This window comes from Eubalaena glacialis, chromosome 8 (genome assembly GCF_028564815.1).
Source record: "Eubalaena glacialis isolate mEubGla1 chromosome 8, mEubGla1.1.hap2.+ XY, whole genome shotgun sequence".
In the NCBI taxonomy this organism is placed as follows: Eukaryota; Metazoa; Chordata; class Mammalia; order Artiodactyla; family Balaenidae; genus Eubalaena; species Eubalaena glacialis.
The window spans coordinates 47,376,782-47,400,870 of NC_083723.1; the positions used below are offsets into that span (position 1 = coordinate 47,376,782).

General features: G+C 35.1%; 1 protein-coding gene across 1 annotated transcript in view; it reads right to left on the bottom strand.

Annotated features, from left to right (window-relative positions):
- The window catches only part of LOC133096174 (protein piccolo), a 370,525-nt gene that overhangs the window by 332,987 nt on the left and 13,449 nt on the right, over positions 1–24,089 (bottom strand). Inside the window, exon 3 of the mRNA XM_061197659.1 lies at positions 9,424–10,818. Within this exon, the coding sequence (XP_061053642.1) occupies positions 9,424–10,818 (1,395 nt within the window). The remainder of the gene's footprint in view (positions 1–9,423; positions 10,819–24,089) is intronic.

The window sequence follows — 24,089 nt, forward strand, 5'->3', positions numbered from 1 at the left end:
ACATGCTTAAAACGTAATCTAAGTGAATACAAATCTAATTTAAGGATTTAAAAACAATTAAGATAAACCCACAACCATCATTTACCTATATACTTATTAGCTGTTAAAACAGTCTTCTCATAGACTTAAAAAAAAAAAAACTAAAAGTGCTTTAAATGAATATCCCTTCTTTCTGTGGATTCCCAGATTGGAAATTAAAATGACATGTCTTCCCACATCTGACTGTCCATTTTTTTCGCATGAAATTTTAAAAAATACAAGAGAAGCAAAAAGTACTTAAATCCAAGTTTAAGAATTCCACACATAGACATATGAGGTTATTTTTATTCCAATGGTTAATTCCATGTGCAAGGCATATTTTGGTTTCTCCTGATCATGTTTCTATTTGACACTATACATTTTTTAAATTGGTAGATGTGATTCACCGTTCTGTATGCTAACACACAACACTGCATGCATGTTATCTCCCCAAATTAAACCTCACGGTATTTTAAGTCCTAATTTCTTCCCAGGGAATTTTCTAATTTTAGCTCTAAAATATATACATACGCATATATATACACACACACACACACATCTATTTGTATATATACACATATACACATAAATAAAATTTTCCAATGTTCAGAAATATTAAAACGTTATTTCAATTATTTACATGAATATCTGTTGTTACATTTCCCTCCTAGACTAAGACAGATCTACAATAAGTTGTATTAAATGACCATGTAAATTACATTATCAGTAGTACAGACTGTTATAATTAGACCAGAAACATTATTTTGCTATGTGATTAGATCGATTTTTATAATTTAATAAAAGAGTAATCTCAGAGTCATGCCACAACTCCGTGTAGTGAAAATGCCACTGAATTTACTTTCAAATCATATTAACGTTATGTTAATATGGGGGGGTTATGTAACCCACATATAATAGGGCAAGAAAATATTAATATATATATTGATTTTGGAGCATGTATTTTCTGCTAGAGCAATGCCTGTTTGAATATAAGATTGAGTTGTTTGTTTCACAAATTTTTCTCATTTCTTTTGTTCACGAACAAGTCAAGGAAGGAAGTTTTAAAAGAAGATGCAGAAAACAAACAATGAAAAGGGTATTTTTATTTAGTACTTCAGCAACCACTATCTGACCCCAACCTTAAGCATATCATTTCAGTTCCCTGAGCCCATTTTCTTCATCTTTAAAGTAGGAGTTTTGAGAAGTAGCCTTTTTTCGTGAGTTTCATGGAGCTGGATCAGAGGCAGGCCCAAGAATAAGAGCGGCTACCAAATGGGCAGCTTCCAGCCCTTAGTCACACAGATGAAGTTGGCCTCAACCAGCACACTTCCACATTTATCAGCTTTCTACATTTGGTCTCTATATTCAACATCATTGGAAGGAAGAGTTCATAATATTTTAAGCTTTAAAACCACTGGGTTATTAATACCTTTGGGAAAGACAATCCTCAGTGGGTCTCTCCTGTACCTACACATCTTACAGGGTTTGCCAACAATGCAAGACCCTGGCTGCTCTTCACCTTGGCCATTTCTCAAACTTCTGTGTGCAACAGGCAACAACCTTAGGGATGAGGCAATGTCTCCCTCTGCGACAAAGAGCAGAGTAACTTACTGCTTGCTATAAAAGAGGTGGATTCCACAAGCTCAGTGCTCCTCACCTGTGACTCAAACCTGCGTGTGCAGCATCAATCTAGGCCCATATCTCACGTGACCCACGTGAGAGTGGGGGACAAGGGGAACTGATGCAAATATGCTGATGTTCATGCTGCCTCCTGTGGTGTGAGTAATAAAGTTCTTTGTGTCCGACCCAGGAATCTCATGTCTACTATTGGCATCCATGAAACTGTAACAAGTTAATTTATTAGTTTATAAGTAGAATAAGGTAAAGCCAAATCCTGGTAAGGACAATACCCTATTACTAGACTCTTTCTAAGGTGTTCATGGGTATTTAGTGTCTTTAAATATTAAAACTAGACTAATACAAATAGTAAGGTGCTGACACTCTGAACTAGATATATAACTAACAGTACAAATTAAAGAATCTAGAAAAGAAAACTGTCTTAATGGAAATTTATCACATGAAGAAAGTGGCAATAAAAACCAGAGGGAAAATGATGTATTACTTAATAAATAACATGGAGATAAGTGGCTATACATTTTGAATATATAAAGTTAGGCCCTTCACCTCACATCATACCAAAAAAAAATCAATTACAGATAAACAAGTGATCGGAAGTGAAAAATAAAACTACAGATGTTTAGGAGTAAATGTGGAAGGCTATTTTTATAATAAAAATGTGAAAAGGCTTTCTTTAGCAAAATAAGCAATCAAGGAAACATTAAGAGATTTGATTGCATAGAAGTTTTTTTAAAAACCTCATGTACAGAAGAAAATTTCATAAGAAAGTTAAAAACAAGTGATCAACAGGGAAAATCATTTTAAGATAAGATGACAAAGAATTAAATTCTCTAAAATATTTTAAGAAATATACAACATATGCACATGAAAATATGGCCAATGTGTACAAATGGGCAACTTAAAAAAACAGGAGAAATATAAGTAGTTGATAAGCTCTTGATTTTGATAAATATATAATGTTTACTCTCAAAATAGGCAGGGAAATTTAATATTATGCAACAATACTATTTAATTTCTGACTCTTGAAATTGATAAATATGTACTACCCAGTGTGGGAAACTAGAGACACTAATAGTCTGTTGGCAGGACTATAATTACTACCCTTTTAGAAAAAAGTAATATGGAAACTCTGTCAAACATCATTTGTCTTAACCTTGCCCACCCATTTTAAGGAATTTATCTAACATATCAAGATACAATGGAAAAATATGTGTTGATGTTTTACTGTAACCCTGTTTGTACAGTAACAGGAACTCGAAATATCTTCAACATCTCAGTTTTCATGAGGAGAATGTGCATCACTATTGAGATACTGCACAGCTATTTCCCTCATAAGTAGAATGAGGCAAGTCAGTGAAAGTTCACTTGTCCAATGCATAAAATTTTGTGGAAAAAAAGAATTCAATGAAAATAAGTATAGTAAGAAAACACGTTCATTTCAAAATAAATACATTATTTTTAAAAACAACTAGCTCATAAGACTTTTTGAAAAATCTCAAATCCTTTCCTTTACATTTCACTGTTGGTATAACCATTATAGAAATAAACAAAAAGCAAAAAAAAAAAAAAGACATCTAAACAGATACTAGCATTAACATAAAGTACAAGGGGAAGAGGGAGCTATTCATGTTTCTTCAGACACTTTGGTACTCTATGGATTGTTATAAGGAATACTGCTTTTGTAATACAAATTATTAGAACAGAATTTTAAAAGAAAATAAACTGCCAACAAAAGAAGAAAGGAAGAAAGCAGTGGACGGACCAGATGACATATTCAAATTCTAACATTCTGTATTGCTGAGACTTCTGAAAGCAACTGACCCAAAAACTGATGATATTCACCCAAAGCCACAGGGAGAATAAAAACAGACCCAAAAGTTCTGAAAAGAAATAATAGAGGAAACATTTGGAAACAGAGGAGTTAGTAGAAAACAGAAGAGATCCTGACCTAAAGGTTGGTATGGCCACAGTACACTAATCAATAGTACAGATATCTCTTACTGATGATTAGCAGGGCCTAGAACATTGATCTTCAGGCCAGGCTGGGTCAGGCCAGGCATCAGTATTTTACCTCCAGAAGATGAAAGCCCTGAGAACTATCTGCTCAGTAGAGCATGCTAAGAGAACCAGCTATCTTGTGTCACATGAGGAAATGAAGCTCTGGAAGAGCTAATCAGAGTACAGCAAATATAGTAATAGCCATGGGGTTTTTTTGTATAAAGAGAAAGAAATATATCCTACACAGCAATATACCACAGTACACGCATATGAAACTGCAAAGTGACATGTGAAAAGGCAGTCGTAACCTTGATATTTAAGGAAGAAAAGCCTTACACAGTAGTAACCAACATAAAATTATCACTGAGATACTTTACAGTTTTCATACTAAGTTTTTGAAATCCAATGTGTTTTTCACACTTTCAGTAATTTTATTATGAGCCAGCTACGGTGCTCATTAGCTACGTTCGCCCAGTGACTATCTTATCAGACAAAGCATCCCTAGAACAACAGTAACATGTATGCAAAGTTGGTCAAAATAAAAACGGATAAAACTACTGTGGAGAACCAGTTTAAGACACATATAACCTATGTTCCAGCAATCCCACTCCTGGGAATGTAACAAAGGAGGCTATACAAAAATGTTGGTAGAAGCAAAGATTAACCACCACCACTATCACCAATGGAACAATTAGATGTTCATCATTTTCATGGAGTAAAGTCTTTGCATGCATTGGCAGGAATATAATAGTATCTCTTACAGCGGGAGCAACTATGTTTTATGCCCTCAGGTGTGCTATATATGAAAGAAGGGACATTATTTCATCATTCAGCCATATGTTTTCACCTAAATAAATGTTGACCAGTTGGTAAGCTTATCTGGAAAGAAAAGGATGATGCTGGCTTCTACGTTTCTGAAGCTCTCAATCTGCACATGATTCTAAATTCAGCCATATAACACAGCCACCATTATTCTGTGGGCCCCAAATGTTACCTGGTTTTGATGCACATGTTAGCAAATTTGTTGATATTAAAGTCCTAGTAATTACCAACTGACACAACTTATAGGTAAGCGAGGACAGAAGAAGTGACATTTGTTATCCAGTTCCCCAGGTTACTTAAACATGGTCCAGGAGATAGAGCACTGGCTCAGCCTCTGAATGATACCTCTGTGGCTTGGTAACTACCTCTCTGATACTCTTTTCCTGATCTCTAGAGCGGCTGTAAAACCTACCCCACACAGTTGTGAAAAAATGACTGACACAATGCGTTTCACATAGGCCTAGTCAAATACCAGTTTACTTTTTCCCACAATGTCTGCACAATGTTTTGTCCGGATCATAATTAGAATCATCTTTGTACATTTAATATCTAAATAAAAGTTTTGGTAATCAAAGAAATACAAACCAAAGGAACCATATTATAGCACTTTTACACTTCCAAATTAACCAATTTCATTTTAAATAATATTCAAATTTGGAAAGTCTGCATTAAGAAAGGAATCACGTATGCTAGTGGCAATGTCGATGACTATCACATCTCCAAAGAGAATTTGATACTTCAGGGTCCTTGTTCTTTGATTCAGTAACCTTAGTAGTAAGCCTTCCTTGGGAAACAGTTAAAAATACAAATATTCACATCCAAAAACGTTCATCTTATTTATAGTGAAAAAATGAAGACATCCTAAATCCCTAATACCAGGAGAATGTGTATGAAAAAACATACAACCATAGAATTGAATAATATGTAATCATTTTATATAATATTTAAGAAATGTTTAATCACATGGGAAAATGGTATATAATCATGTTACTACTGGGATATAGAACTACCACATAGAGTAGAATATTAAATACTTAAAAATGCATAGAAAAAAAAAGACTAATGCAGAAACTACTTTTTTAAAAAATTTGTTTAAACAAAATATCTCTATTTTAAACCCACATTTGGATTTTTGTTCAACTAAATATCACTTAATAAAAAGTTAACATCAAATTTCTCTTAAAGATTAATAAGTAAAAATTTTGTTTCTACCAACTTATCAATTTTCTTATGTCAGTCAAAAAGTGTCATCAGGTGTCCCTCTTTGCCATGCATGTCAGAAATTTTTAAACAGAATGTAGATCTCCATCATGGAATTCTTTAAAAACGGATTATTGGTAGAATTATTTTCTCCTTATTGATTTTTGATCACTCTGTCTTTAATTGCTCATATATGTGTGTATGCATACACTTAAATGCTTTTTAGTAACAGATACATTTCTTAAAGTATTAAGTAATGGTTTTTAAAGCTAAAGCAAGATATTATGTGTTTACTGAACTAAGAAATGCAGCACATCCCCACCAGGCCTTCCTTAAGGGTCTGAGAGAAAATGCAGAAGCCACCTTGACTAGAGAGTAAAGATCTGAAGGGAACTCAGTTACAGCACTGGGTCTTAATTGGCTCAAAAGGCCCATTTGTTTCCTGGTGACAAATATATGCTAGCTATTCCAACATCATTTAGGCCATGCATAATTATCTTACTAAGAAAGCAGAACTATGACTCTAGGACTTCTTGAAGCATGAGGAAACATAATTTTAAGTCGTACTTTCATAGCAAAAATTTACTTTCCAAAAGGGTAGTACAAACAATAAAATAAATACCCACGATGAGTAATTTTGACTCCTTTTTGTACTTGAATTGAGTCAGAATGATTAAAATTCACTAGGTAAATTGATTGCCAATTTAGTCTGTTTTTCTCAGCACGCCTCCAAATTCTGTAAGACTAGAAAGTCTTGCAATCACTTTTAAAACTCCTTCAAAGACAAAGTATTTCCTGATTTGGCAGAAATTAAAGCCTAAAAAAAAAATGTTCCTTGCTATCAGAGGTTAATGGATTATAGTACCATTTATACAAACTGGGCATAAAACAGTTAAACCATAAGGCTTAGGCTGAAGCCTGGCGACACCCCACGGCCCTGCAGGCAGTCTTGGCACTCTTCAGGTACTGTGGGAGATGCTGAGTAGGAGATACAGGAAACAACCTTAGAGACAGGTGTGTTTAATGAATGGGCGGGGGTAAGAGGATAGTGTCTATAGCTCCCAACCCATGACAAACTAGGACCAGCTCTTCTCACCACCAGAACAGGACAGAAAAAGGCGAGGGAAGAGAGACACCAGCAGGAAAAGACGTCCTGCCTCACAGTGATGAGAGTAGTAGAAGCAGAGGCTTATAATAGAGTTACATGTGCTTTATTAGAAAAATAAATGGAAATACATAGTTGAATCCTTTCTTGAGGAACACCATTTCTCTGCATTATAGGCGAAAGTCTGAGTATTTTCAGAATGTGCTCTCTCAAACTGGAATGGAAGTACAGTACCAGCCCAGCAGAAAATCTTGGATCACAAGAAAAATATCATAAGCAGAACAAAGAAATCATAGAAATAAAACAAGGATCAAGGAGGAAATACTTTCTCACCACTCAAAATGAGGAGAGATCAGTAAGTAGTATAAACACTGGGACAGCACCACAGGTTAAGCATATACATCGAATTCACAATTTCCTGGATATACATGGACATGCACGCGCGCACACACATACCCAAACACAGGGTGGCTTTTGCTTCAACGAATCCCTTCCGCCAGTCCTCTAAAGTCTTCTAGGTAAAATAGCAGGAACTATGGCGACAGGGATTAACTCCACTGACCTCATTCACTCCTTTGATGCCAGGTCAGCTAATGGACTTTACTTACCTAGAGACCAGACGGCATTAAGGCCTTAGACCAGCTAAAAACTTCACTGTGATTAACATAGTCAAGTGGAGCCAAGAACATGAGTCGACTGCTTTTGTTACATCAAATTTTTTTCTCCTCTGAAACACGATCTTCCAGATTCAAAGAAATGACCACAGAAAAAAACAATCTGAACAATGACAGATCATCTAAATCCCACTGATCATACTTAAAATAAGACTTCCCCTAAACCATTTGAAAACTTAAAACCACTTATATTTTCAAACTATTTAAATTCCACACACATCCTAGATAATTCTCTACTTGATTCAAGAAATCTCCTTTCCAAATTACCACTTCTGAAATATAATTTACCAACACACAGAAAATCAAAGATTTTCTTGAAGGTTTACTGTTCCTCTGCCCAAGGACTCTCATTTCACACCTCGAAACACTGACAGAATTCTAATAATCGTTATGGCCCAAATGTGTACATATACATATGTACACACACACACACACACACAAGTTATAGCCCTTTTTTCAGTGTGCACAAAATGTACTTTAAATGCAGACATTACGGTTTTGTTTTTAGCAGTGCAGTTTGTTTTCTAACTATTTAAACTAACTGCATGGTGTTGATACCATGGGCTCCTCATTAAAGGGTACAATTTTTTAAATCTATGAAATTAATACAACTGTCCTAGAAAAACCGAAATTTCCCTCTTCATAATTACACAACAGAAAACAACTCTTCTAAATATATGGAAGACACTTAAGGTTGTTTTGCTTTTACAATGAATCCTGAGTACTGTAAGTAATAATTACAGTTGTTACCACTCATGAAGTGCTGAGAGAAACCAAATTTTATCTACTTTTCAAACGGGTTGTGGTTAACATTATTCATCACAGTTAGAGAAGATAAGAATCAGCTTAACTCTATAGGGACAACACTTTCATATGGTGTTAAACACGTCAAAGCAACCGAATATCTTTCAAAAGTAAAAAATAAAAATATTTTATAACTTATTATTTTAAAAAAATTTAACTCAAAAACACCACCAAGAATCTCAAAGCTTCCTTTGTATAATTGCTAAAAATCTGTTCCATTTTTTTCCCATCCCAATGAATTACAAAATCAAGGAGAGGAGAATAAAATAATCCTTAAGTATTTTTGATTTGGATAAAAACAATGAACAATGATCTAAATTCAATCCCAAAATGTTTACTAAAACATCACTGTTACTTACCTAAGACAGCAGCATCATTCAACCTCTCAGTCTCTCAATAGCCAAATATTCTAATAGCCCTAACACAGGACTAATGCTTATAGATTCATTCTTCTATAACTGTATTAGGTAGAAAATTGCCATCTGCTTTTCAGTCATTTACACTGTATAAAAAGTGTTTTGGTCACCCCATTAAAAAAAAATCCTTCACATTAGTCACTGAAATCCATATAACTTCTTTTTCTTTCCACAGTTCCTAATAAAGTGCTCTATTATATTTATGCCAGATAACAGTTCAAACATAATTATAAAAAGTCTAGACATTATATATTTGAACCAATATTTTCTAGCAGACAGTATTATTAACTTACTCAAAGCTCTTAACTTTTGTAAGATAACAGATCTCATGTTGTTTATAGATTAGCAATCAATCAAGCTTCTTTTTTTAAGGTATGAAAGAGACTGGAAGGATGAGAGATACTGGGAATAGTAAATTACAACTCTTACTTGGTGTTTTTAGGTGAAAATCAAACAGTGCTCCAAAGCTATAGGTTGTTAATTCACATAAAGGATGGGATAATTGTTATTTTAAGTTGTCAGCTTATTTCATCATCTTACTTCTGGTACTTTAAGCCAGAAAAGTCTAAATTATGTTAACTTTTAATAAGAAAGTAAGCCTGTAATAAGTAATTGAAACTTCTTCAAAGATACCAGTATCAATTTTTCTTCATTAAAAATGTGTTTTTTGCTCAGAAACTCGGCCACCAAAATATTTCAGAATAAACACGATATACTCACATTCATATGTGATACAAATACTGCTTACCTCAGTCAAGTGTGGTGTAGGGTTAAATCCACAGAGATTACACACTTGTTTCTTGCATTCAGTGCAAGTATTGAAGTTAGGAGGATCCTTAGAACCTATGTTGAGTTTAGTTTTGCAGAGAGGACAGGCTGATTCTGGTTTGGGGGTTTCCTCCAGTTTGGGGGGAAGAACAGCCTTTTGAGGCTCGGCTGTTGAGGGTTTGCTGTCCTTAGTAGGTAGAGGCTTCTTTTCTGTTTCTGTTCTTTTTACTGTTGAAACTTGTTCAGCTTTGGGCTCTAATTTTTCAGCTACTAGAGCTTTGGTTTCCTTTTTCACAGGTATAACCTTTGCAGGTGCAGGTGGTGCTGTGGATTTGGGTGGCCCCTGAGAAGTAGGTGGCTGCGAAGGAGGGACTTGTTTTGTCGGGGCCACTGGCGCACCCTGTGAATGAGACCCAGGCTGGCCTGCTGTGGAGATTAGATTTGATGCCTGGCTGAAAATGGATGCTCCAAACCCAAAGAGTTTCCCAGTCACTGTTTCTTGAGGAGTTGTGGGCTGTGATTTAGGGACATCAGAAATACTTCCCAGATTCAGACTAAAACGTCTCGACTGCTCCTGAGGTTTTGGGGGCTGTGGAGATGGGGGGGCAGTTTGGCCAGTGGAAGGTCGTGGACCTTGGGGTGTTGCTGCCCCTTTTGGCACAGGCTTGGCATCTGGCTTAGGACTCATTCTGGCTTGTGCTTTCTTGGGTTCATCCCTCTTCTGAGTTGAATCAACTTGTTTTTGACCTTTGCTCTCTGAACTAGGCCCAGGATGTGAAATAAGTTTTGAATCTGATGCAGGTCGAGGTATGACTTTAGAATCGAATGGGGTGACTTTTCCTCCTGTTGGTGGAAAACTCTGTGAGGGTTTGGCAGAGTCTGGCTTTAGGGAAGGAATTGCTTTCTCTTGATCCTGTGATGGTACTTTGGAGCTTGGAACATCCGGTTTTGCTGCTGTTGACGATGAAGACACAATGTCTGTGGCTGGCTTTCCTGTCTTGGGCTGCTTTGGTTTATCATCAGCCACGGAGACCTTGGCCTGTTCAGATGGGACAGAAGGCTCTTTGGGAGGGGCTGGCTTGGAGGAGGACTCTGCCACGGGAGGCTGCTGGGCTGTGACTGGGAGGGAGCCGTGAAGGGTTGGCTGTTTCACTAGTGGTGGGGGCTTTTTAGACTCAGGTGCCTTTGAGACCTCCTGTTTGGGCGTAGTATCTTTCTTTGGAGAAATCTGCTGTGACTGTGGGGTTGGCTTGCTCACTGCTGATGTAGGAACAGGGGCGGTCTTCGGTTTGGGCTGGGGTGATGAAGGAACTGGAGCCAGGTCACCTCCTAGAGCTCTCTGCATCTGACAGTTTAAACAGAGCCACTCTTTTATCTAGAAATAATATAAATAATATAAAACAACAGTCAGTGAGATAATAACAATGTAGAAACAAAAACATTTTTAAAACTGCATGGTACCTTTTGAAATTATGTCTCTTATTATGCAAAACATAAAATATACATCAAATAATTTTACTTAATTTATATTAAAATATTAAAATGTTAGGTACATTAAAATATAACTAATGAACCTCAGAGCCTTAAGCGCTGAAAATAAAATAAAAATCAGCACAGAATTGTATTTTTCTTCTAATGTTAGTTTTGTTATTCTTTGCCTTTGTAAAACAAAATACTCAGTTTGATTACTCCTAGAAATAGAAAACCATGTATGATAAAAGAAAATGAATTATAACATATTAGATTCCAGAATCAGTTTATGTTAGATATTTTCTCTATTGATGGCTCGTAAACGATTTTTAGTTATATAACCCAGAGTATGCTTGTCAAATTATTAACACATTGTTAATTTCTTAAATTAGCAAGTGCATCACTTCCCCCTCCAAGGTGACATAATCAAATGTGAGAAAACAAAAAACTTACATTAGCCACTGTGGGTTAGAAAGAGAACATTCTCTGTTAAGAAAATAAATGAAAAATAATGGTACACCCTCAAATTATCATAGATAGCATGATCTAACAGAGAAAACACTGCTTCCATTTCCTTTTCATTACTGGAAAGAGCAATATAAGTAAGCAATATACTTATATGACTGGTGAGATATGTATATATGTGAGATACACATCGTATATGTATCATGTACAGGTGTAAATGCATCTGTTCTTTCCATATCACCTTCATTGTTAAAAGGAGATGTTAAATTTGGTACTGCCATATTTTAGAAGATAATTTAAAAGTACCTATATTTAAAATTTACCTTTTTTTATTCCAAAATAATGTATGCTCATTATACAAAACTTTAAATATTACGAAAGTAATTTTGAAGGGCAAATTCATGATCTAATCTTTAACTCCCAAAGTAACCAATGTTACCAGTTTAGCACTGAAGTTCTTTGTTCAGAAATCTACACAGTGAAAAACTAAATATATGGAGCATAAGTACGAGAAAAGTTTTCTACAGTACAAAATTGTCAACTATTAGGCTGGCAAACAACATACTCTCTATTTGAAACAATTCCCTTTTGAAAAGAAACCAAACTAGTCATTTCTAAACTTTTAAAAACTTCTTTTTTCACTTGACATTTTATGCTGTTAAACTTTAATGAAAAAAAAACTCTACTGTATCTTTTTCTTAATCATTAAAATGGCTTAAAAAAAAAAAGACACTGAAATTATTTAAACTCAGGTACCAGTATAACAGGGCTTATTTTGCAATCTCATGGAAAGCAAACTTTTGTTTTTAGAAGGTTGAAGGAAGATTTTAAACTCTAACTGACAAGTTATATTTCTGTTTAAAAATCTGAATCAAAAAGCAAAATGAAAACATTTGTTACATATGGGTGGGAGGTACTTGGGTGTTCATTACATTTGTTTTCAACATGAGCACTGAGTACTTATGTATTTGCTATATTGTCTTTACCTTTCTCTATGTTTGAGGCATTTCACAAATAAGTAAGTTTTTAAACATAAAGATATTTGAATCCCAAAACATAATCAAGCAACTGTTACCTATGTAAGTAACACGACTAAAGGTGAGCTTGAATGTAAGGAAATTCACTCCATTTTGTCCCCTTCTTGATGGAAGGAAATTTCTCCATCAACGTGCCCCTACGCATTCAACCATCTCCCCTACTGCCAATGTCAATTCTGTTACTCTACTATTTATTTTTTTCTCATTTGTTTTCTTCCATAGTCTTAAATGATACCATGTGACCTCATAATCACGCAGTCACATGATACCATGTGACCTCATAATCACAGGTGCCTCAGACACCTGTTGCCTGTTCCATTTGGTATCCATATCTATAACACAGCTGGTTCTCCTACTTCTGCATGATTGGGTCTTCATTTCACTATAGCTATGAATGTGGATCTTAGAAGACTTTAGTCCTTATCCCTTCTTCCCTATGCCAAAGATGAAAGCCAGACAAGAGGAAAGAAAATATAATTAAAAGCATAATTCTTTACTTATATTTTATCAATGATATTTTTCTATAAATATTATATGAGAGCTATATCCACATTAACCACTTTAAACTACAAACTTCTAGGGCTAGTGTCTGTCATTGTATTAATTGCTCTTATTCTAACAAGTGGCAGAGCCAAAGAAGACGCAAAATGTATTCATCTGTTTCTTTCTTTACTCAAATATTTATTGAGCAACTTCTACTTAGCACATACCACTGAACAAAAGAGACAAAAATCTCTGTCCTCATGGAGACTATATTATAGAAGAATCAGATAAGAAACAGGTTAAAGCATAATGTAATTTCAAGATAATCACAGATACAAGTATCTGATGGTCATACTGTGATGAGTCCCTTTATCCTTTCTTCCTGCAAGTTCTCCCTCAAACCCGCCCTCCCCCCCCCCAATTTCTTTGGATGCATTTGGTCTTATCAGCAAAATTTTAAGTCTCTTTGCCATGTGAACATTGGAGCTTCATGCATAGCTGGCCAGTAGGCTTTTACTCCATCTTTGGACCACTGCAAAATTAGAACACTACCACGGCATATCTAATGTATGATTTACCTCAATAGTGGGTCACACATACTATACTGTCCTCAATCCAAAAGTCAAATGTTTCCTTGTAGTTTATAAATGTATGTGACTATGTCTCCCAATAAGCAGACAAGGTAGAGTTAGGAAAAGAGGGTGGAAAACACAGGTCACTGCTTCTTCATAGGGATACAATTCTATTTTTCTCTTAATACACCCTTTTTTCAAACAGACTCCACTGACCCATCTTTTGTCCTTCTCATGACCCCATTTTCTTCACTTGGATAAGCAACACATAAAAGACATCTGATCCCTCAATGTTCCTCCTCATTGTGAGAATACAGGTTAAAATCATTGTCTATAGCTTTCACAATATGAAAAGCTTTTTATCCTCTTAGGATTTTTCAGAAAGAGCCTCTTTTTTATTTAATTCTGGCCACATCTGTTGAAAACAGAAATGAGTTTTATCTCAGAACTTAATCTACTACTGAACACAGCAGCGTGTCCAAGTCCCTGATTGAGCTGAGAACAAAAACAAAAAATCTTTCCTATACATTAAGAAAATGAAAAAGTCCATAGCCCGCCCTGACATTAATATCATGAACCACCATCTACTTTTTCACAATGCACTGAGGGAGAGTTAAGGAGTAGTAATAGCACCTTTGCCCTCTCACTCATCCGAGTTAAAAATCCCATTATATCTTTACTGCATTTTCAGTTATTTCTCAAGTGTGTCTGCATTGCTTGTGAAAGGTAATTCCCCATTCATTCGTTCACATTTCCAAAGCCACTATCCCTCATTTGGCCCTTGTCATTTCTCAAATACTTCATACCTCCACCAAATATAACCTGTTTAAAACAAACCACCACAGAAGGGGTTGACTCTACTTCTCTTCAAACCTCAATGCCTCTCCAATAACTGTGAAATAAAGTTAATTTTTGCAAGAAATTCAAAATATATAATTTTGTTACTGTTCTCATGTTAGCACTTACATAATTCTGCTACCTCCAGGGCTGTATTTCCCAAAAGACTGTAAGCAACAAACGATAAAGACTTTCTGGTATAGTCTGACCCTTTAATCATTATAGATGTTCACGAATATGTTTTGAGCTGGTTTGAATTAAATAAACTAATTTAAAATGTTTATGCTCTTCAAGCTACAACATTTCTGTGTGTACCCTGTTAATCCCCGCTGTTTACCTAGCCTAAATGACAGGCTTCTACCTTCATTTTCTGGTTGCACGCCATTCTCCCTATACTATACTTTTGCCCATGGATCATATATCCTCATTTTGATTCGAACTGAAGGAACACCCCATACTTACCCCACCTGCTAACCATACATATTTTCACTGCTTGGAGACAATTACTGTCTTGTTTAACTTCTAAAATTAAATGTTTGTCTCTAACTATGAGCAGAGATGAACCTGAATTTACTACCATCATTGCCTCAGACACCTGCTGCCCGTTCCATTTGGTATCCATACCTATAACACAACTGGTTCTCCTAGTTCTGCATGATTGCGTCTTCATTTCACCATAGCTATGAATGTGGATCTTAGAAGACTTTAGTCCTTATCCCTTCTTCCCCATGCGAAAGAAGTCAGACAATAGCCAAGGCCAAGCCTAATTCAGAAGAAGCCTTTCACCAATATTTCATAAACAACTTCCCAGGTCCCCTGACACAAGTAGCACTCGTTCCTCTCATCATCCACATCCATTTGATAAACAATGGGAGAAATTCAAGAAACAATACCAGGGGAGCCTACAACTGTATCAGTATTTCCAAAGCCACGGTTCCTGATCTGGCCCTCAATGAGTGCTTTTTTCCTTTCTTCCTGCAAGTTCCCCCTCAACTCCCCCCCCCTCCCAACTTCTTCGGATGCTTTTGGTTTTATCAGTAAAATTTTAAGTCTATTTGCAATGTTAACACTGGAGCTTACCTTCAATATACAAGCAGTAAAATGAAAGAATCTGTGTTAGATAAATATGTCATGCCTTAACTATTCATAAATTCTAGATGTTATATAACAAATAAGGAAAAATAGTCATCTTTTCCTTCCCCCACCTATAGCCTTACCTACAGCGAATGAATAAATGGAATTCAAGATCTGGAGACACAACTGTTTAATGAGCTACTCTAATCCAATTAGCTCTATAGAAAGAAGCAAAAAAAAGGCATAAAATTGTTCATTCAGTCTTCTGACAATATGCTACATAAATGGGGGTAAGAGAGTAGTCAGCCAGGATTTCTGCTTATTGAGCTCACTGTGTATTCTAATGTGGACCTGCTTATAATTACTAACACAGCTCCCTGTTTAATCCAACTCCCCCAGCTCCCTTTTATGTTATGTATCAGAGCCGAGTCATGTGAAATATAGTAATACAACTTCACTGGCTAAGGCTTTTGCTGGATAATTATAAATGTCTTACTAAATGTTTCAAGGGGTACCACTTGAAAGTTTAATTGTGAATTCCACACAGAGTTTCAATTACTGGTGCCACTCTCAAAAAAGTACTGAAAAATTAGATTCTGATTTTTAAGAGTATGTCTTTAATAATAATTCAAGATAATTAACTCAATACATCTAACAAATAAGATGAGTTGGCAAACGTTGGGGTTCCAGAATTAAAGTATATTCCTGCTTGGAACTATTCTTAATCTAGTCACTTCAAAAGATAATGGAAGCTTCTCAAAACAAGTGTCCAGAAGGCATAATGACTAACATCCACCCTTCAATGTGCTCCAAACTGGACATTTTTTTTTTATTTTTATTTTTTTAGAAATTTCATGTAATGTCTGAAACATTTATATTGACATATTTCCATACAAATAACCCAATGAAAGTTTAGTATTAGTTGTTTTGTTTGTTTGTTTTTTTATACTGCAGGTTCTTATTAGTCAGCAATTTTATACACATCAGTGTATACATGTCAATCCCAATCACCCAATTCAGCACACCACCATCCCCACCCCACCGCAGTTTTCCCCCCTTGGTGTCCATATGTCTGTTCTCTACATCTGTGTCTCAACTTCTGCCCTGCAAACCGGCTCATCTGTACCATTTTTCTAGGTTCCACATACATGCATTAATATACGATATTTGTTTTTCTCTTTCTGACTTACTTCACTCTGTATGACAGTCTCTAGATCCATCCACGTCTCAACAAATGACTCAATTTTGTTCCTTTTTATGGCTGAGTAATATTCCATTGTATATATGTACCACAACTTCTTTATCCATTCGTCTGTTGATGGGCATTTAGGTTGCTTCCATGACCTGGCTATTGTAAATAGTGCTGCAATGAACATTCGGGTGCATGTGTCTTTTTGAATTACGGTTTTCTCTGGGTATATGCCCAGTAGTGGGATTGCTGGGTCATATGGTAATTCTATTTTTAGTTTTTTAAGGAACCTCCATATTGTTCTCCATAGTGGCTGTATCAATTTACATTCCCACCAACAGTGCAAGAGGGTTCCCTTTTCTCCACACCCTCTCCAGCATCTGTTCAAACTGGACATTTTAAACGCAAAATCTACGTAAGATTTATAATGGAATCTCTGCTCAACAACATAGCATAGTAGGAGGAAAAATGGAACATCTAAAGAACAAACACAATACTAGGAATTTATATTTGCTGGTGTTCATACCATTCACATTAGCTACTGAATACATTGTCTTCAATCATACATTCACCCTGCCCTTGTACTAAAATCTGCTGGGTTCTTACTTCTTGATGCATCACAACTAAACTTTTCTGCAAACCACGATATCTAAATGTACCATTTACTCCATCAAGGCAGTGTTCTCATTCTCTCTTACCTGAGTCACGATTCGAAATCCAATCTGTACTCCTCTTCCATTTACCTAAATGCTTCCTATGCTTTACATGATGACCCCTCTCCTTTACCACTTACTATTCCATTCTCCATTAAGGTCTGCCCCTTCTCAACTATTCCTACTATCGTTTGAACCACAGCATTTAGACTCAAATAGATATTGCTTTATATTTTTTTTCCAATTATTTCCTCTCTTTTCCTATCCTCACATGGACTCTTAAAAAGAGCAACCACTTCTTATGATTACTCTTACCTCTGTATTAGATACCAAGTAAATTTTAGATATTATTTAATGATGAATTATTCTAAACTTGTTTCCTACTTCTCATCACATTATCTCTAAGTTATCTATGTATTATTCTTATTCATATTATTTTGAATGCCAGAGAGAATATAATTAATATATATCAGATAATAACATATAATATTATAAAGAGAAACCCAAGCTAAAGTTTGATAACAGATTATGCTTTCTGCTATTCAAGGAATGCCCAACCCACATGACCTCCTCCACAAAGGCAGCTACTAGCTGACAGCAGTTTGGCTGCAGATGGCTCACTGCAGTTGACATCTTTATGCATATTAATGCACAATTTATTTTGGATAAAAACTAGACACTAGCATTCCTCAGAACTGTGATGACATGCTCAGCAACTTGATGAAACAGTTTTATTTAAGACAATCCATCCAGAATTTGAATGGATACCTTCTGAAGCTGTGTGGATTACAATTTCTGCTGCATAATTCAGAAACCATTAACAAACCTTGTGAAATGTTACCTAAATCTGCACTTTTTTCTTCATAAAGCATAGTAATGTTCACCAAAGGCTAGAAGTAACATTTGTAAATCTTTACAAAATAGGGTCAAATGATAAAAGCATATCTGAATATGTGTCAGTGCAGTCCAACACAAAAAAATTGCCACTTTAATCAATTTACAAAATAATTACAGTACAAAGACATGAAAATATATTTGTATTTTACTACAGCAACACAGAAGACCCCAAATCAGTAAACTGAACTTACATATATATTAACACTTCTGACTGCCTCTCGCATGGTGAATTCAAACTTTTATATCTCAAATGATTAACACGCCTTGAGTTATCACACAATTTTGTAGCCTGCGATCCAATAGTTTCAATTAGGCAATGTTTGTGCAATTATTTAAACAACTTATTGATTGTCCTATTATTTCACTTAAAAGTGAAAAAAATTACATTACTGAAAAGACTCAAAGGGCTCATAAACTTTGTGAACTCATTATATATGCTGAAATTTAAATATCTTTAATTTGATCAGATAGTAATTGGAATTAAGACAATCACTTGTATGTTAACTTGGAAAGGAAAGAAATGCTTTTAAAAATACATATATGAGGGACTTCCCTGGCGGTCCATTGGTTAAGACTGTGTGCTCCCACTGCACGGAGCTTGTGTAAAAATACAGTTTCACAAGGGATTTTAGCCTCTTTCAGCTTTCTGTGAATGGGAGCCCCCTATAATTTATTCAAATCTTAAATAGTTTTATGTACGTGCATTTTCAAGAATGTATTTAAGGAAAATCTGATTTTAAAATTACACTTAATCAGCTTTACATTATTTTCACCTTTTTTTCACAAATCCTAGCCACATTTTCATTACCATTGATTTCCTTCTGACCATTTTTTTAAATCCTTCCTCTTTCAAGTTAAAAAGCACACAGATCTACATATTAAAATTTTTCCCAACAAACACAATTATAGTTACATATTCACATGATGAAGCCTGCCACTGACTTCTCTGAATTCTTTTACCTAAGTAGAAATCTGATCCGAAGATTTGTTTGATGAATTCTACTGAAGTTTGATTTTCCTGAATAAATGTTAGAAATGTCATATTTGTTTTGCCAACTGATTTAAAAATCTTTATTTTTGATTAGATAGAAGAAAAGAATAGAACGGTAGTTTATTGTTTTATATTCAGGTAAGAATGTACCTCATCTATATGGTGTTTATTATTTTCTATTTTACAAACAAGATTCCATCTGCATTTGCTAAATTATTGACTCTCCCTCTAAACTCTGAGTTCTATTCTTAACAGTGAGCAAAGTTATCAACTTCATTATCTCTATTTTCAAAATCTAACAGAGTGGCTGGCTCATAGTAGGAGCTCATGGGTTTCTAAAGAACAAAAAAGAGCTCAGCAATATAAATAAGGCTTTGGTTTGAGCAAGAGTGAGTAGAAAGGTATAAAGTCAGTGCTCTTAGACCTCAATTATTTACACTAAATTTCAAAAATAAACTCCTGCCAAGAAGGTTAATTTCTTTTTTTTTTATTGAAGTATAGTTGATTTACAATGTTGTGTTAGTTTCAGGTGTACAGCAAACTGAGATATATTGATATAGATACATATTAGATATATATATATATACACACATATATATATTCTTTTTCAGATTCTTTTCCATTATAGGTTATTACAAGATATTAAATATAGTTCCCTGTGCTATACAGTAGGTCCTTGTTGTTTATCTATTTTATATATAGTAGTGTGCACCTGTTAACTCCAAATTCTCAATTTATCCCTCTCCCCACCTTTCCCTTTCGGTAATCATAAGTATGTTCTCTATGTCTGTGAGTCTCAAGAAGGTTGATTTCTTATAACTTTAAGAATATGTAAAATTCTCTCTCTCTCTCTCTCTCACACACACACACACTCTTTCTGTAACCTAGAAATGATTGGTTTAAAAACAATGTGCTCTCCTATTTAGAAAAGTTGCTAAATTTAGATCTAGCTTCTTGTATGGGATTCATTGCTAAGTAATTCTGTGACCTTGCAAATTCTTACCCTCGGTTTCTCAGTGACAAACGGAGTTAACAATGATGGCACCATCCCTACTTATTAGAATTTTTATACAGATTAATAATAAATACAAATACTTATTCATGTCAATTTCAAAGCACTTCCACTTATATTGCCAAATGTAATTTTTAGTATGTGACAAGTCTCACAAATAAGGAAAATAAATACTCAGAAAAATTAAAATGACCTGACCGAATTACAGTAAGAGTAAAGTAAGAAGACAGGCAAGAAACATTGTTTATAGTGAAGTTATTGCTTCTTTATCAAAGGTAACTAGAACTACTGTTGATTGAATTCAGAGGAATAGCAGCAAGAGTATTTATGTGTAAAGGGCAGAGCTAGGACTGCAACCCAGATCTTTAGATGCCTCACTGATGCTTTTGATATTGGCATTACTTTAAGGGAGATATATAAACTTCTAATAGATTATTTACATCTTTGTCTTCAATGTAGTACTTCTGAAATGTTTGTAAGAGCCCAGTTTTACCTAAGCTAATTAAGATATGGAACAGGGGAGAGTGTTAGGTATGCGTGATTTCTCAAGGGATGTGAACAATGAGCAAGTTAACCCATCACTGTATTAAGTTTACTGATCCAATAAATGATTCTGTTAGTGGTGGGTATCTGCTTTCACAGCAGAACATCTGTTCTTACTAAGCTATACAGATCATCATACTAGCTGCAATAATATGTAGCAACACTTAGTAGACATTATAAAAAGCTGGATATGCAGAAAGACACCTGAAACATCTAGTTATTTAAAAGCTGAAAGTGGAAAAAAGCTTTGGTTCTAATGATTAAACTTATGGGTAGAGCATGAGGAATATATATTTATTTTATATGTGCAACATCCAAGTAATGAGGAAAATGCTGCAAACTAGACCTCATGGAAAATGAGAGCTAAACAAACATGGCGTTCGTGAACACATTTAAGTAATAAGGATTTTTAAATGATTATTTCTAGTCCTCTAAATTCATGAGAAAATTATTTTAAATAAATAAATAAATTTTGTTATACTCAGGGTATTTTTGTTTTAAATACTATGAAGGATACCTAAGGATTATTAGAGAATAACAAAACAAACAAACAAACAAAAACAAAACAAACCCAGAATATTCTTTGTCTTCTAAAAACTTTATGTTTAGAATCAAGGGACTTTATTTCTCTTTACTGGGTTCATATAAAAATGGTGCCAGTTAAAGTATACATGCCTGTGACAAGCAAAGAACAAATGAAAAAACTGACCAAATCTGGCATTACAGGCATAAGGCATTTCAAATCATTACTGTTATCTAGAAGCAAAAATTCTTGGCATTTCACCAAGTAGAATGCCAAAGCTAAAGATGTGAAAATCAAGACTCTACCCATTCCTTCATATCATATAAACTGTTTAATCAATCATGTGATGAATGAGAATTTTTTAAATTACTCAAGTGTTAATTATAAGATGAATTTCCAAATACCGTATGCTAACACATATATATGGAATCTAAAAAAAAAAAAAAAAAAAAAGGTTCTGATGAACCTAGGGGCAGAACAGGAATAATGACGCAGATGTAGAGAATGGACTTGAGGACACGGGAGGGGGAAGGGTAAGCTGGGACGAAGTGAGAGAGTGGCATGGACACACATACACTACCAAATGTAAAACAGACAGCTAGTGGGAAGCAGCCGCATAGCACAGGGAGATCAACTCGGTGCTTTGTGACCACCTAGAGGGGTGGGATAGGGAGGGTGGGAAGGAGACGCAAGAGGGAGGAGATATGGGGACATATGTATATGTATGGCTGATTCATTTTGTTATACAGCAGAAACTAACACTCCATTGTAAAGCAATTATACTCCAATAAAGATGTTTAAATAATAATAATAATAATAAAGCAAAGGAAATTAAAAAAAAACAAAAACAAACAAGCAAAAAAAAAAATAAGATGAATTTCCAAGGTTAAAAAAATAGCACAAAAAGGTTTGACATTAAAAGTAAAAGCCTCTCTCTCAGGCACCACGCTTGCATCTTCAGAATCAATCAGTGTTAACTTTTGCTGTGACTTTTTCTAGTGGCTGCCATTACAACATCAAATAATAAGTTTTGATTTATAAATTTAAGATATTATGTATTTTCTCCTTCTATAAAAGCAATATTTTTTCAAAAAACCACCTTATATTATCATCTGTTTTAGGGTTGTCTTAAGCAATATTCAAGAAATTATATTTGATGTATTAATTAAATATTTTAACACACAGTTAAATAATGTATAACTTTTTCAGTTTGATTTGTGTACCATCTAATATCATCTCACATTCCACTACTATCATGCAATCACATTTTGGAAAAAAATGACTTAATGTCTTTTTAGTTTTCTTCATCTCTGGGGCATAATCAGCTACTCCATCCCACTCTTTTCATTTTCCATTTTAATAGAGGAACTCCTACAGTGATTGTGATATATACATACACATACCTACATACACATTTATACATGTATACATACACTTATAGAGTGCCAATGATTTTAATGGACCCTTAAGTGTGAAAAAAAATTCTTAAGCTGCCCTCACACTCCCTCTTGATCTCTTGCCTGGATAGAGGATTCATCTAATCACCACCTCTAGAAATTTAAAGAAATTGGCCCCTCTGCTGTCTTCTGTGTTGACACCTGCCTGATTTCTCATCTTTTTGTAGATGCTAATTTTTTCCTCTGTGGAAGTCTTCCAAGTTTTCTCTTTACCCTTGGAAATCAGATTATTTCACCAGGATGTATCTATCAGATGTTTTACTAATCTTGCTTGATCCATTGGTGGATCAAAATCTGAAGACTTACATTTTCTTATTTCTAGAGCTTGACTCCATAGCCTTGATTCATTTCTTTCTGGAACTCCTATTAGAGCTCTTAGATATAATTTCCATGATTTTTAATATTTCTCTTAAAGCCCCAGAACTCCAGATAACCACACCCCCAAAATGTCTACAACTCCATGGACAAGAGTTTAGAAAGAGCTCCCTATACTGGAGTAAAATGCTCATTCCCCAGCCTCCACATCACCACAGGAAGGAGTAAAGAGGGGCATCTCAGAATTGTGCACATTCCTGGGTACATTCCCACTCTTTCCTTTCTTAGCCCCCCTCGAGCCCCCAGCCTCAGAACTATACAAATTAGACCTTTAGTCACCACAAAAAATTCCAGATTCCTGAATCATCCCTCAACTCCCAGACTCCAATCCCCCAATTAGAGGGAGTGAGGGGACCCTACCACCACATCACCAACCCTCCCTTGGTCTGTGCTGTAACCTTCTACTTCATTTTTCTCCATAACACTTATTACTATCTGTCACACTATACGTTTTATTTATTTGCCACTCTTACTAGAATACACGTCGCACGAGGGAAGAATTTTTGGCTACTTTGTTCACTTTTACAACTAGGACAGTCCAGAACAGTGCCTGAAACATAGTAGGTGCTCAGTTAAATAGTTGGATAATTTGCTCTACAAGCTGGGAAAATTCTGGGTCTTTCTTTTCCAGAACATCAACCAGGCCCATTTTTACCCTCAATCAGCCCGCTGAAATTTGAGTGTACTAATTATTGATGAAATACCCTCTCTTAAGTATTTCTCAGGAATAATAAGAATTTTATAAGTTCTTTATATTTCCTGAATGGACTCTTTCCTGTGAGGTCAGGTGTTTTGTTTTGTCTTTCACTAGTTTATCTATGTCCTTCATGTGGTGTTATTGCTAAAATGTCAAGTGAGTCTCTTCAAACCATTCATTTACAGTGAATGCCTCCATTATTTAGAATGGGTAATCAACAGAGGTTTTTCTGTATTTCTGGACAGTTCTGCTTCCCCATTAGTCCTCTTCGTGGAATGAGAGGAAGTAGGATGGCAGAGGGTCAGTGTCCAAAATAAGGACAGCTTTACTAGGAGGGTAACAGATTTAGTAAATTTGACTCCTTTAGTGTT